General features: G+C 32.8%; 2 protein-coding genes across 2 annotated transcripts in view; one reads left to right on the top strand and one right to left on the bottom strand.

Moving 5' to 3' along the window:
* The window catches only part of LOC142977092 (xanthine dehydrogenase-like), a 28317-nt gene extending 27818 nt beyond the window's left edge, over positions 1–499 (bottom strand). The window contains exon 1 of the mRNA XM_076120803.1: positions 384–499. The gene's annotated coding sequence lies outside the window, so the exon portion shown is untranslated. The remainder of the gene's footprint in view (positions 1–383) is intronic.
* Positions 500–7701: 7202 nt separating this feature from the next.
* LOC142977246 (lipase member I-like) lies at positions 7702–14306 on the top strand. The gene is made up of 6 exons (XM_076121021.1): positions 7702–8167; positions 8688–8849; positions 10596–10970; positions 11182–11424; positions 12499–12621; positions 14146–14306. The coding sequence occupies exons 1-6, from the start codon at positions 8158–8160 to the stop codon at positions 14304–14306; spliced, it is 1074 nt and encodes a 357-aa protein (XP_075977136.1). The 5' UTR covers positions 7702–8157.
* The last annotated feature ends 661 nt before the right edge of the window (positions 14307–14967 follow it).

Below are 14967 nucleotides of genomic sequence, written 5' to 3'. Positions count from 1 at the left end.
TTTAGTTAATTAGGTACTATCCACTGTTTTCTCAAATATCCGCTTGATAAAAAAATATTTGTTGATAAATCTTGATAAATAATTGATTTGAATGCTTTTTCTGTCATATCTATGAAAAAAGGGGGAAGTATTATAAAGAGAATCACAAAGTTTTGAATTTTACAGTTTTTTTTTACTGACATAAAAACAGCTAATAATGTTATAATAAGCACCATATTTAATATTTTATTAAACTATTTTGTCTTATTAAAATATTTAATATTTTTTTGTACTGCCTATAACTAAAGAAATAGACTTATTGATTTAAACAAAAATCCAGAAAAAATATACATTAAAAAACTCCAAAATTGAAATCCCAAAAATAAAAAAAAAAGAAATCTTACGTGCAATTCCAATTTCAAATCTGCTTACAAAAAGATATCGTTCCTTTCTAATCTACGGCACAACGTTCATCTACACGTCACTTTATGAAAACCGATCACCAGTAACTGAGAACTCGTTAATCTAACAGTGAATAATGTTCTATACGTATGAACGAAACGTATAAAAAACAAACAAGAGGTATTGAGAGCCAGTCATTTCTTTTTATTAAATTTATTACTACTTGGTTTTGACTTTCATTTTTGTTTTTTTCGGAACTGCTAATGAAAGTTAGCGGGATTTTTTTGAAAGCCTCGTAGTAGATGTCTAAGGAGATTAATTTAATTGTAAAAAAATAGTTGGATTTTAAACAGTATAACAATTCATTTTATTAACAACTTATTTGATACGGGTGTATCGATTTGGTAGAAGTAATTTTCTTAAATTTGACATGAGGCATGCATTGATAATATGCTAAAAATGGTAAAAAACAAGTATTTTTTTCATGCTCACGTAATCAAAAAATTTTACTAATCCGAGACTGCATGGGCGTTGTTACCTTTAGCATTCCAAAAAACTATTATTTTACATTAACGACTTATTTTAGCGATTTGAAGTGTGTGGATTTCACGTACATTTAAAAAAAAGTACTATACTGTACGCAAAAAAACTGTGAAAAGTAACGGTATTGTTAAATCTAGTGTTTGAGAAATCTAGAAAAAATCTCTTACAATTTTTTAACGAGCATAGCATGTTGACTTAAAATCATAAATAAAAAAAAAACAATCTTGTTATTTTTTAACACTATTTTATCACGTATTAATTGCACAATATTGCGTAAATATTTGTTACATATATACTATTATCACTTGTGTACACAATGAATGGAGGGCGACATAATATTGAACGCGTGAATCTAATCGCTGGAGACAATGGGTTAGGCACCATTGTTCATCATGACTGACCTTTGACGTAACCATAGATATCCGAGAGATGAGCCTTTGGTTAATTTCAAGGCTTACCTCCGACTTCATCACTTCTGATTATACATATATAAAGGATAACAGGTGTAATTTTGACGAATGTTTTCACACATTTTTTGTCCCTTTATTGAAAGTACGACATGTTTATTAATACTAGTGGTCGCCCCGTAGTCGAAATTCGACAATAATTAAATCAAATTATAGGTTATTTAATATCAAAATTTATGACATTCAGTAAGACCTCAGCAAACATATAAGGCAGTACTCTATGTCTTTGTCAGTGCTCTATGTGTGTGCCAAATTTCATACTTCTGCGTCCGCACGTTTTTCGTAAAAAGGGGTCCAAAGTTTTTGCTTCATGTATTAATATATAGATAACTACGGTAGTGATTATGATAATATTTTGATCAACCACAGTACATTGTGTACGTACAGAAAATCTAGAGAAAATATTCCACCACCATCACACGATGAATAAAATATACTAAGCGTATCGCAACCATTAGCCATTGCAGGACTTGTAGAAAATATCTAGATTCAGATAGAGTTAAATAAATTTAAGTATTACCTTATAAAATTATGTATGGATGCAGTAAACCTATACTACCTTAGTGGTCTATACTTGGTAGTAATTTATATAATTTTAGCTGCAAAGTACTTAGCCAGTTTACATCAATTAAGTTCACGACATTGCTATTAGACATACTCATTATAATCTTCAAGTATTTTTGCCGGAATTATGTCATTAGTACCTATAGATTAGTGCTGTGTCATAAAAACGGTAAACGTTTTTATTTATATTATGTATGTACATAGTCAACGATAATTTTATGAAATAAGCTTGCATACAAGCAAATTTGTATGAAACATACATATCTCTGGCTGGCTTACAATATTTGTCCCGTGTAATAGAGAGCGAGCCTATTGCCATACATAGGGCACTGTAACTTCGAGCTTCTATTGAGTAATATTTCTTATATAAATTAAAAACGACCAATAGCAAAAAGTTGGCACCTCCCATGCAAGTGGTTGCAGGTTCGAACCCGAGGCGACACACCAATGACTTTTCCAAGTTATTTGTTTATTAGGAATAATTATCACTTGCTCTAACGGTGAAGGAAAACATCGTGAGGTAACCTTGCATGCCTAAAATTTGTTTAATATATTTATTGAGGGCATGCAAAGTCCCCAACCCGTACTTGGCCAGCGTGGCGGACTCAAGGCCTAACCCCTGGCTTGGCAGGAGACCCTTGCCCTGCAGTGGGACAGTAACGGGTTAAATAAAAATAGTACTTTGCCGAGCCGGGAATCAAACCCCAAACTTTTTTGTTCACTTACCTAGATAATACAATCTTCAGATATTCAAGTTGCTAGTTGCAGCGGCTTCGCCAGTACATTAAGATATGACCCAGTAAAGTCAGCTTTTCCTTTTATCGGGCCGATTGTATGCAGTTTAATTGCCTAGTCATTGTTGATATAACATTATTAAAGGGAGAATACTACAAACTGTGTAAATAATTAAATATTAAGTCGTAGGTACTACAACAATGACATATGCATTTTTTATTGTTTTCTTCTTTAAACACGCATAATAAACTATAGCCTACTAGCAAAAGTAGCATATGGCGTAAAGATAACAATCTAGTTTTTAACGCAGATCTCCTCGTGCGGTTATTTTAACATGGCTACTCAGTTACAATTTCATTAGGCTAGTTATCATCGCGACATTTTCCTTCACCATCGGAAAAACAAGTGATTTTTATTAGTAATACACACGTAACTTCGCAAAGTAATTGGTGTGTTGCCTTGATTTCATACCTCATAGACTATTTACGTAGTACATGCATGCCTAAACCACTCGGCTGACTCGGCTATCACTGCTCATCCTTATTCCTATTTAATTTGAAGACTTTTTATATTACTGGTCTACATTTCGGTTATCATCAGAAAAATATTTACATTTACATGAGTTAGATAATCATGTTCATCCAAAAAAAAGATTACGCTATATTTTTTCCAAAATTATATGACAGGTCTCTTACCTCCCTATCATTCCCGGAGACAACTCAAGGAAAGACCCTTGCGTTCTGCGTTCCTTGAAAAAAAGATTCGTAAGAATTCGTCTTCTTGGAAACAGGTTTGAAATATAAATAAATTATTATTAGGCTTCTATCAATCCCTGAAATGTCTATATTTCATACAGAACGGCTTATTTTTAATATCTACTCTCCATAAAAATTGCATCTTAGCTCTTGAACTTCTTATGATTAGAAAATTAGTAGTGTACTGTATACATACGTCATAGCGTTGATGAAGTGATGTGTCAAGTAATAATTTACAAGCACTCGTTTATTATTGCTTGTATTGTGACAAACGATGTAATTTATAGTTGGGTTCATCATGATTTAAAATGCATGTGAAGAAGGTAATCGCGAACAGAACGCTTACTTTGAAATTTGTTTTTTTAAACTCTCTATATAAACTCAATTTCCAAAAATATATAGATTCATTTATAAACAAACGTAATTCATTATCTTGCACATACAAGCTAATATAGTATCTGGATAATGACTGCAACTACTATGGCTGCTATAGACATTTTAAATTGTAATTTATCTGTTAATGGTATATAAGAAACGGTATCATTATCAGTTCTATAAACTTGAACAGAAATGCATTGTGTTAAAATACTAACAGCAACACCATGAACATTCTACCTTCCTGTCGGTTTTTTAACCCATTCCTGTCCCACTGCTGGGCAAGGGTCTCCTTCCGAAGTTAGAGAATGGTTAGACTTTGAGTCCAAGTCTTACCTAACTTCACCTATGTAACCTTGTCCATAATTCCGATCTGAATAAAAACATATGCCTTCCTAATTATTATTTTTTCTGCGTCTACTTCTAAGAAAAAACCTACATTGAATATTGCAATATAATTGAAGAGTACATGACCCTCAGCTGTCAAGATTACAATCAGTACTAATATTATAAAATTGTAGAGCTTGTGTGTTTGTTTGAACGCATCTTAGCATCTAGCATCTTAGGAACTACCTCGATGCGAAATAAAAAAAATCGTTACTATTTATTGGATAGCCTGTTTATTGAGGAAGGCTATAAGCTATACAACATTACGCTACAACCATTAGGATAGAAGTAACAAGGAAAAATGTTACAAAAACCGCAAAAATTATGACCCATTCTCTCTTATGCGACGCAAGCGAATTTGCGCGGGTCAGCTAGTTTACTTTGTTCACCAGAGTACAAATTACTTGAATAGTTCAAGTTATTTACGAGGTGCGTGGAAAAATATAAGCCTTGATTTGAAGATAACAGTTTTACGTGTGACTTTGTATGAATGGGCACCTTTAATTAGGCCTATTTACGAAATAGATGTAATTGTCTTTTGTTGATTGTTCACCAACTGTATTACAAATGTTTATGGTTGTTTTAATTACTTGCTAAGTTCCGTGTTACATGACTATTGTTAACTATTACATGAAGATAAACGTGATCATGCTATAAATTATTTCATATGTTTGACGTTTTGTTTCAAGTATATTGCAACCAAGCTAGTGCAACTTGTTTGAAACGTCAGAAAATTCAGGGTAGATATTCATAACGTTGTTAATTACTTTGTACTAATTATTATTTTATTATTAGAGCTCTTTATTATTTAGTTAGTATTACGTAGTTAGTTAGTATTTTTTACATGTGTTTTTAGATAAATTTAGTTCGAGACGCCTACAGTCACACTATAAAATGGTTTTGTAGGAATATGTGTAAATGTTTGTACCAAAATAGTTAATAATAAATAAATAATAATTGGTTCATTGTTATTAGAGTTCATTTTAACAGACTTACATACATAACTCTGCTTATTAATATATACTTTGTAGAGATGGAAGAAATACATGCTCGTTTTGTCATATACAATGTCAGTCCCATGTAATATGTAAGTTAAAGCCATAATACAAGGCACGTTCATTCAAATAACCTCGTATCTTCCCTTTTCAGTCTTATGACGTTGATGGCAAAACGTCTAGGATTCAATTCTTAGATATAGGTCAAGCCACCAAGCTCGAAATAGAACGGGGTATCACACTTGAGCGGGCAGCCTTTATTGACATGAAGATATAAATTGATCGTCGAATTCGCACTACTGCTAGTTGTGGTTTCGGAACTGCAATAGACATTGAGCTGTTCCGAGAAATTTCGATCAAATTCAATTTGTGTATGAAGTTAATAGATGAGAATTGCTCGTTAGAGTTTAAAATAGTAATGGTCTAATTTGACCTCAAATGTCGGTCAGCTAAAATAAAAATATCAATTACTGTACCTAATTATTTGTTCACACTGTGCATTAACTTCTAAAATGTGAAATAAAGATGTGTATGTAATGTAAATTATTCGGATTCTTGTTTCTTGAAATCTGAGGCACGAGAAGTATTTTAGTTAGCTCGTTTGTAGCCTATAAAGTATATTTTGAAAGACAATGTGTCCTTTTATGCAATGTCTTCTGAATCGATATTGTCTTTTTATTTCAACGTAACTTTACATTTTCAATACGTATTTAAATGTTTTGTTAGAACTTTTTTATTGGGTTCGAATGATAAATTAAGCCTAGCTTGTTACTTGCAATATTTTAATAATATACTAACTGATACTATAAATGTGAGAGTTTTTTCGGAAGGATGTATGAACATTTAAAAGTTTTTTACGCAGAAACTATTCATAGGAATTCAACGAAATTTTGCAGCTTATAACTAGGTTTCCTTTTAATCCAAGATACATTTCCAGGCAGACGCAAACGCTGGTTTAATCAAGTACTTAATCATAAATGCTGAAAATTGGATTTAAGTTATCATAACTACAGACTAACTAGACCTTTATTACATAAACCAATGTCAAACTGCAAAATATTAGTTGACAAACATGAAATTATTTCCGTTAGTAGAATCTTTTGTAATAATTGTATGCATTCATTAAAAACGCATTAAGAGATGATTACATTTCGGCTTGTGTATGTAATATGTGGATAACTAGATAATAATGTTATTATTATGGAAGATGAATACAGGGCCTGTGAAAACTAATTTGTTTGGTCATGGTAGAGTTCAATAGTGAGATGTTGTTGTAACAAGTAACAAGCGAAAGTTACGTATACAGTAGCCCGATTCTCTCTCTCTCTCTCTCTCGACTAGCTGTCGAAAAAAATTGTATGACAGTCGGATCAGCGCCTCTAGTGGGCGTCGTAGAAACAATTTTGGCAGTACATTTTAAATGTCAAATACTCGTTGATTCTAATTGTAGAGAATCGTGCTTCAGGTGGATTTGAGTGATTGGTCATTACAAAATATGATAGTCATTGCTGGTATTGTATGTGCCCCGGCCTTTTGGCGACTGTTTACATTTGCAATACAATTAATATGAAACTGCAGATCTAAGTACGGTAAGAGGGTAAGGTTTGGAAATAATGAACTATGTTTTTCTTTTTGGAGTTTAATTTTCAGCGCAGCACAGAAATGTTGCCATATTTTTCCCATATCGGGGCAAGAGCCTCAGTAATGATCGACTTGACTTTGAGGCCACAACGCTAGTCAAGTGTGAGTTGGGGACATTGCATCAAGAAATACGTTAAAAAAAATTGTCATGCTAATTTTTCGTAACGACATTTTCCTTAACCATTGAAATAATTTGTTTGTGTTTGACAAATATTGAACACTGAGCACTAAGTCAGGCTAATAATTATTCCAGAATCAACAATACATTTTTATAGCCGATGTTTCTGTCGATATCGAATAGGCTTTGTTCTATATACATGTGTTGTCCCGGGGAATGTGTCGTAACGACCGATGGCATCACGCTAGCGGAACTAAGTGAGGCGTTCAGACAAGATAAACATCTCATTGACGTGCTGACTACGGTGTATGTGAATATGGGAAAAAGTTGAAAATAGTGAAAGACTTTAGAATTTTTTGGCATTATTTCGGTATGTAAACTATGCCATAGTGTTTTCTGGATTTTTTTATATAACAATGTTGCCAATTAATCGAACGCTTGATATTATTAAAAATAAGATTTTGATTATTACAATGTTCTACCTATTAAAAAGAACTTTCAAAATAAACTTAAGGCACAAATCAAATTTCTATCTATCGCAAATCGATAATCTACTAGATACTCGAACATGCTAGAAAATGGCCTCTGAGAAATATTTTTGGATAATTTTATTTCCGTTATTTATAAATGTGGTGAACCTAAACTCCACCAACTCCACCTAAACTCCTTCTACTCTATGGTAGATGCCATATATTAATCATATAACGATTTGGCATTCTCTGTCAATAAATATATCAAACACGTAATGCTCGTATTTTATTAATACATAATAATAAATTACAATCAGATTGTTATACAATAATCGATCGATAGCTAGCCGAAAGTGGTAGAGATTCGTGCAACATAATATGATAATTGGCGGCTAAAAACGATTACCTAATTACTTAAGTCTTTTGAAAATTGAAGTCAATCTTTTCATCAAGAGTCATAAGTACACTATACTCACATACGACACCTAGTAAAACCATTTTATAATCATAGGATTTATCATTTATTTTTATAACTACACTTACAGAAGACTAGTTATATAAAAACCGATTAATCTAGATTATTTTTATTAAAGATAGTATAATTTTATGGCCACTGAACAATAAAAATTGGCCTATTACATTATATTTAGTAGTCGGAGTCACATCAATAGTTATTATTTCGTGTGGTATATTTTTTATAATAGTATTTTCCTCTTGTGTACTGAAATGATTAGTAGTAAGTACATACAATATTTTATTTAACGTTTTATTATAAATTACCGTATTTTTATTGTTATTTTTATTTTGTAATATGTGTTATTTTTTACCTAATGTATTTGTTCAAGGGACAATAATGATATTGTGCTAAAACGTTTGATATTTTTCGTGGACAGATTACGTAACACAATATTACCTAACAGCCACGAAAGGTATTAGGTTTCCACGCTTTATTGCAACTATGAATGAAAAATTTATCAAATTCTGAAAATGTTTGTTGGTATGTTATATGCACAATAATGTAGGTACACATAATTGAATGTATGTCGGATTCTAAACGTTGCATTGGTATTGGTGCATCAAAATTTCTATATTCCGTACATAATTATGCTTAGTCTCGACTCGTAATGACAGTAGACCGTATAGCGATATTTACAACTTATGAGTATCCAACACTTCAAAAAATTTTCTTCTATAATATAAAGTATTTCATATAAAATTTTTGTTCAATATTTAACATTAAATCAATTAATTTCCAGCGCAACACATAGAGATTCTCCACTTCTTCAGTCTACTCCTGCTGGTAGGGTTGTACGCAGCCAGCCTACCTCACCCCAGTCCTGCTAAGTTCTCCGTGAACTCACTGTTCGATGCAACTATGTCGATGATACACCCTGTTGTTGCCGCAGGCTCTAATAGATGTGAGTACTTTCTTATATTCTTGCTGATCGAACCTCGTGAACGTAACTTCTCTTCTTCAATATATTAGGTCGTGGAATAAGTCTTTTCGCATTATAGTATGTATGAACTTGTAATAAAATCTCCTTGGCTTCAAGAATTACAAATGAGTACACGGTTCATTAGGTTTGTTTCAGTGAGCTCGTGAAGTAACCAAATATCGAGCTTTTTTGTGTAGAGAATGTTTTTATTACAAGTTCGTACATACTATAATGCGAAAAGACTTTTTCCCCGACCTAATATTATGTACGTAAGTACTATCTTGACGCAAAATATTCATAATAAGTAATAATACATTATTGAAAGATTTAAAGCCGTTTAAAAAGGGCCTCTACGTGTTGGCTTCGGCCTCAAGCACGCTTTCCAAATGTCCGGGACTCTGTAGTCCCGAGATATGAAACAGACGTACATAATAATTTCGATTTAGCTGATAACTTTTCAAAATAAATCGGTATATTGTTTGTGCATGTGTAACAGGCCGTGAATATGAATTATAAGTTAAGTATTATTTAGATACTACCTATTCATATCATATAAATATGTAGTTAGTACATATTTCAAAACGATTTTAAGCAAAAGATAAAAAACTAAATATTTCGGTTTTGGAAGCACGTGTATGAGTAATATAACTTTTAGGTATCTCATGGGATTTTATACTCGGAATCTTTTTATGAGGGTTATAGTCAAAGCCGATGTTTCATTTCCTCAAGTATTTTTCCCAAGAACTTTTAGCTCTCTAAAACAATAGAGTTACGAGAAAAATAACTAGTTTTCACCAGTTACAAGAATTCATCTGTTACTGACCGGCACTGGCCGCGTGTTCGATTTCCCGGCGGAGTCTGCATTTAAAACTTTTATCACAAAAGTTGAATTAAAGTAATTCAATAATTGCTAGCCACATATTGGCGTCAGTCTCTTGGGTCAAAACTTTTATTGCTATCAAAAAAGTTAAATTACTGAGTTTATTGTTCAATGATATTTTTGATTTCGTGTCGCGTGAAGTTATCAAAAATTTATTAAACTCTGTTGACATGGAATGAACTTAAAACGAAAATTGACATGAAAGAAAAAAAACTATCAAACAATATTCTATAATTAAAAGCTGAGCACGTTTCAGTATCTGATTTTATAGAACCGTTATTATTAAGCTATTCATAGAAAAAGGCAAAGTCATCAATTCGATCTAAATAACAAACGATACATTTTAAAATCTCTTTAAGCCTAAAACGTACTCACGTACTTTATAATTCAATATTAATTAGTTTTTGTTTTAGAAACAATATTTACACAAATGGAAAAGGAAACGCAATTGAAAAAAAATTCCAAATATTACTAAATAGTATTTGAACAACTGAAACACATAGGTACAACAGGAAAAACGTGTTAACTTTACAATGCCTACCAGTTAGTTGTTTATTTTGATGATTATCAATTTTCGATATCACGTTTACCAATTTACAACAGATGAATAAACAAAACTAAATTTCATATACTTACTCAATACAAATAAATATAAAAGCGAAATATTTTTATAGTAAACATTCCGGAATTAATTTAAAAGAATTTTTCTGCCGGCTTAACAAACTGACATATGTATCTTATACAAAAAAAAAGATAAAACTATGCTATCAAATAGCTCAAATTTTTCAAGCCTTTATAAAATCACACCGAAATAAATGAAACTAAACCTCTTACATCATCAATTCCAGGTGAAGCCTTCAAAAGCTTCTTCGGCCTAACGTACGAACAAATGCAAGAGAAGAACAAAACGAATTTTCACGAAGTATTAAACATAGATCTGATAACTGAAGATGGAAATGTTAAGTACAATCTGACAGCAAACAAACGCATCAATCGATTGATGGCTAACGCTAAAACGATTGTCATTCTCATCCATGGTTTTATGGAGAGCTCTGATGGATGGATGGTCCATGGTCTCGCTCCTGTGCTGCTAAAGAAATCTGATCTCAAGATCTTTGCGCTTGATGGAAGGAAAATTATCAATCTGGAGTACTTCAGATCGTCTACTTATGTCAGATTTATGGGAGAGCTGCTTGGGTCTTTTCTGGGTGATCTTGTTAAAAGTAAGTTAAGTTAAAATGCTCTTAAATCCAACCTATCAGCTTAGATTATACGAGGTGAATGATTTTAATCAGAGAAAACTATTGCATAATCTCCATCCCTCGTATTTTGACTCAGAAACGTCATCAAAGTAAACCTATTGCAGGTGTTTGCGAATTAAACTATTCGCAAAAATGATGATTTTAATGGTTATTATATATTCCCTCATTGCAGATGGCCAAGACCCTTCAAAGATCTACATCGTCGGTCACAGCTTAGGGTCCCATATAGCTGGAGTAGCTGGCAAGAAAGTCCACGAACTGACAGGTCAACTCCTCGGAAGAATTACAGCTTTAGATCCAGCAGGACCTTGCTTCAGCAACGTGAGTGCCAGTGGGAGACTGGACAGGACTGATGCTGAATATGTCGACGTGATACATAGTAATGCTGGGATGTTGGGCATTAAAGAACCTGTAGGTAAAAAACTCTCTTTCTGTGATGCCTCTACTAATTTTATTCTGCACTTAAACATGATTAGCTTGACAATACGAACATTATTTGCCCGAAAAGTTAGGATTCCGCTTTTCAGGCCATAGGGGTACATGTTAACGGTTGTTGCTTAACAATATTATTATCATGACTCTTTGTATCGTTGTAATATCTACTTTGTTGTTTATTATTTTGGTGATGATGCGGGATTACGTGATCGAAATTTTGTATTGCGAAAAGAATACGACACAATAATCACGTCTTAAAAATCTGTATGTCATAATATAGTTCTAAGTGATTCGAAAATAATCGTCCAAGCAGCGACTCAGTTAAAAATTACTCAGCCACGTAGATCGTAAAATTTATTTCATGAACGGACCCAGCTAGGCTTATTTTATTATTTAACCAAGAACTTTACTTTAAAACCGTGGTCGCTACGGGGAAAATAATAGATTTAATCGCCATTTACACAGCCCAAGAGTACCTACTTTCAACTCTTAGTGACAAAGTACTCCGACACAGTAAGCCTGTAATTCCCATCGAAAAAGTCATAAAAGCCACCAGGCATTGTTTTAAAGGAGGATTAACGATCTTTAAATGCCTAAAATCCGTAGTACCTACAGTGGAATTTTCTGGAATGAATTCGTGGAATAAAATTGAAGAATTTGAATACTTATCTGAGAAGTGAGAGTAGAGGCAAGTATTTCATTCGGGAATCCATGTAAATGATCGGAGGGGTGGCTAAAAATATATCAAGAACATCTTTAGCGTACTTTAAAACTAATTTAGTGTGGTAATCTGAATGCCAAACAGTCGAACGGTATCAAATTTAATGTTAAGTTAAAATTCTATAGATTTTCTACTTGTAGTGTAGACTTTTCACTATAGGTACTGCGAGTTTGACATTAAAATTGTAATTTAGTTAGTTTCTTCGGCAACCGCTAGGGGCACTGATTACGTATCCATACAAAATTTGTCAATAGCTAGCCGGAATACTCGACAGCGCCAGAGAATCGCGCTTTATCATGTTGGTTTATTCTCCATGTCTTATATATTTCGCAGGCCATAAAGATTTCTACCCAAATGGAGGTTCGTCACAGCCTGGGTGCTACATTTCTTTCTGTGATCACAGCCGAGCTTGGGAGTACTTTGCAGAATCTATCAATTCACCCAAGCATTTTCCAGGTAAAATATTTATGTACAAAAAAAGGATCTTAAACTTTAATATCTACGTAATTAAAAAAAAAATGTTGCGCAAAAGGGATTATCTGACAAAATAAACACAAATGAGTTATAATGCTATCAACCGCAGTTTTTGCTATTCTTATTCTATATTACATAATGTTGAATGTATGTTGTTTTTAATGCATTTTGATAGTAACTAAACTCAAATTAGCGTTTGTTGGCGACTGTAAATTCAGACCAAGTTTCCTGAATAAATATAAATCCCAGCTGTCCCCACGGAACGTTGTCAGTTTCAACAATATAGAGATAAACTAAATTGTAGGTATCAAAAAGTATTTACTAACAAAAGATTTATGACAGCACAAACCTGAACGATCAATCCATCACTGTCTTCTGCAACATGCGATATGACAACGCACCAAATTACTTCCTCAAATAAAAATATAAAAGAAATTTTATATAATGTGAAATGGCTTCAAGTCAATTTATATTAAAACGGTAGTTTTCCATAATCTATTTTTTACATCCCTTTATTTGGTTTCTGTTAATAAAAACAATATTTATCAAGTCCTCCATTTTCCGATGGAACTGTATATAATATGATTTTTTTACTTGTAAACATGGATATTTAGGTGCCTTCAGAAATGTAATTTAAAGTGACTGTGATATAAATATGCTTCATTTGAATGTGTGTCCGATACAAAATATGATATACAGAGGTTTCACTTGACAGTATTGTATTCTATTTTTAGACAAAAATATTCGTACTTGATTTTGGGGAAGTAATTGACATAACTTTATCATTATACATTACTCAGATTCTACAAATCGGTTTTTTATCTCCTATACTCCTAGACTCTAGTAACTTTGCTTAAGATAAGCGAAATATATTCTACTTACTAACAGTAACTTAACGCATAGATTTAGTTTACTGCGGTAGAAATAAACTATACAAGCAGAGATCCGCCATAATTCTCATGGGTACCCTTGACCATCGCAAGTCGGAATAAATTAGGTTCCTATCTGATATTTTATATTATCGTATCTTTGGTGGAGAGTACAGTGTGAATAGTGTTTTGATAGCGGAATAATATATGACACTGGAAAATTTACAGTATTAGATAGTATATCGATTTTTGTGCCTGGTTTTTTTTTGGCTCTGGTTACGGTCTATGGTTATTTCATTCGTTTGTATATTTTAAAATACATTTTCAGAAATTGTTTAAGTTTTGAAAAGCTTTATATGATAAGGATAAAATTACGGTTCAAATAGAACGGATGTTTAATCAACCCCTGCATCGTAATCGACCTTATTTCACTCTGTTCAATTTTGAAAACGACCTTTTAAATTGCGATCATAATTATGATGGGCGATTGAAATGATACACCTTCATAAAATAATTTACTGATTTACTACAAATTAAACCGTAACCATCCACACTGATATGCTTACTTCTCATTATAAATACTTTAGTTGTTATTACAAGTCCATCTCATTTATTTAACAATTTTTTTTTCTTTAAGCTCGTAAATGCGACAACTGGACAATGTTTGGTCAAGGCGCCTGTTCAAAGAACGACATCTCATACATGGGCATCGAGTCTCAAGGCGGAGGTCCTGGCTTCTACTTCCTCACTACCAAGAACTCTGCTCCGTATGGCATGGGCTCTGCAGGCAGTGGATGAATGGAAATATATTTATTTAACCTTAGATTTGAAGTTTTATTTGATTGATTTGAAGTTTTTGTAGGGTCCCAAAGGGTAAAACGGAACCCTATTATTAAGCCTTCGTTGTCTGTCTATCTGTCTCCAGGCAGTAGCTCATAAACCGTCATAGGTAGAAAGCTGAAATTTTCAGAAATTATGTATTTCCGTCGCCACTATAACAACAAATGCCAAACGATGAATAAAATATAATATTAAAGGGTGTCCCCATAAAATAAACATGGTTTTTTTCGTATTTTTTCGTACGGAACCAGACGACTCTTACTTGGCCGGTTATTTGTTATTTTGATTGTTGGCTTTCGACGAACTTATGCGCAGCGGAGATGCCAAAGTAAAGCGCCTTAGTGTAGCGTTCAATTAACTGTCACATTTGCAAGCCAAGATTTTGGAGTTTAAATACAAGCTACTCGTAAAAAAACTAATGTGATAAATCAAATAGTCAGCAAAACACTTTGATCTCCTTTTCGAAAAATACAGTAATAATTAATGCGATAAATTCAAAAGTAACTAAAACACTGCTATCCCCGTCTTTGTTGAAAGATATATTTGGTACTATTAGTTATACTTTCTTGTCAACATGTTATTATCACCTTCATGCTCAAGTTAGTAACAAAACAATTGT

This window comes from Anticarsia gemmatalis, chromosome 12 (assembly GCF_050436995.1).
Source record: "Anticarsia gemmatalis isolate Benzon Research Colony breed Stoneville strain chromosome 12, ilAntGemm2 primary, whole genome shotgun sequence".
NCBI classification, from domain to species: domain Eukaryota; kingdom Metazoa; phylum Arthropoda; class Insecta; order Lepidoptera; family Erebidae; genus Anticarsia; species Anticarsia gemmatalis.
Note: the sequence above shows the minus strand (reverse complement) of the source record. Positions and strands in the feature narration are given on the sequence as shown.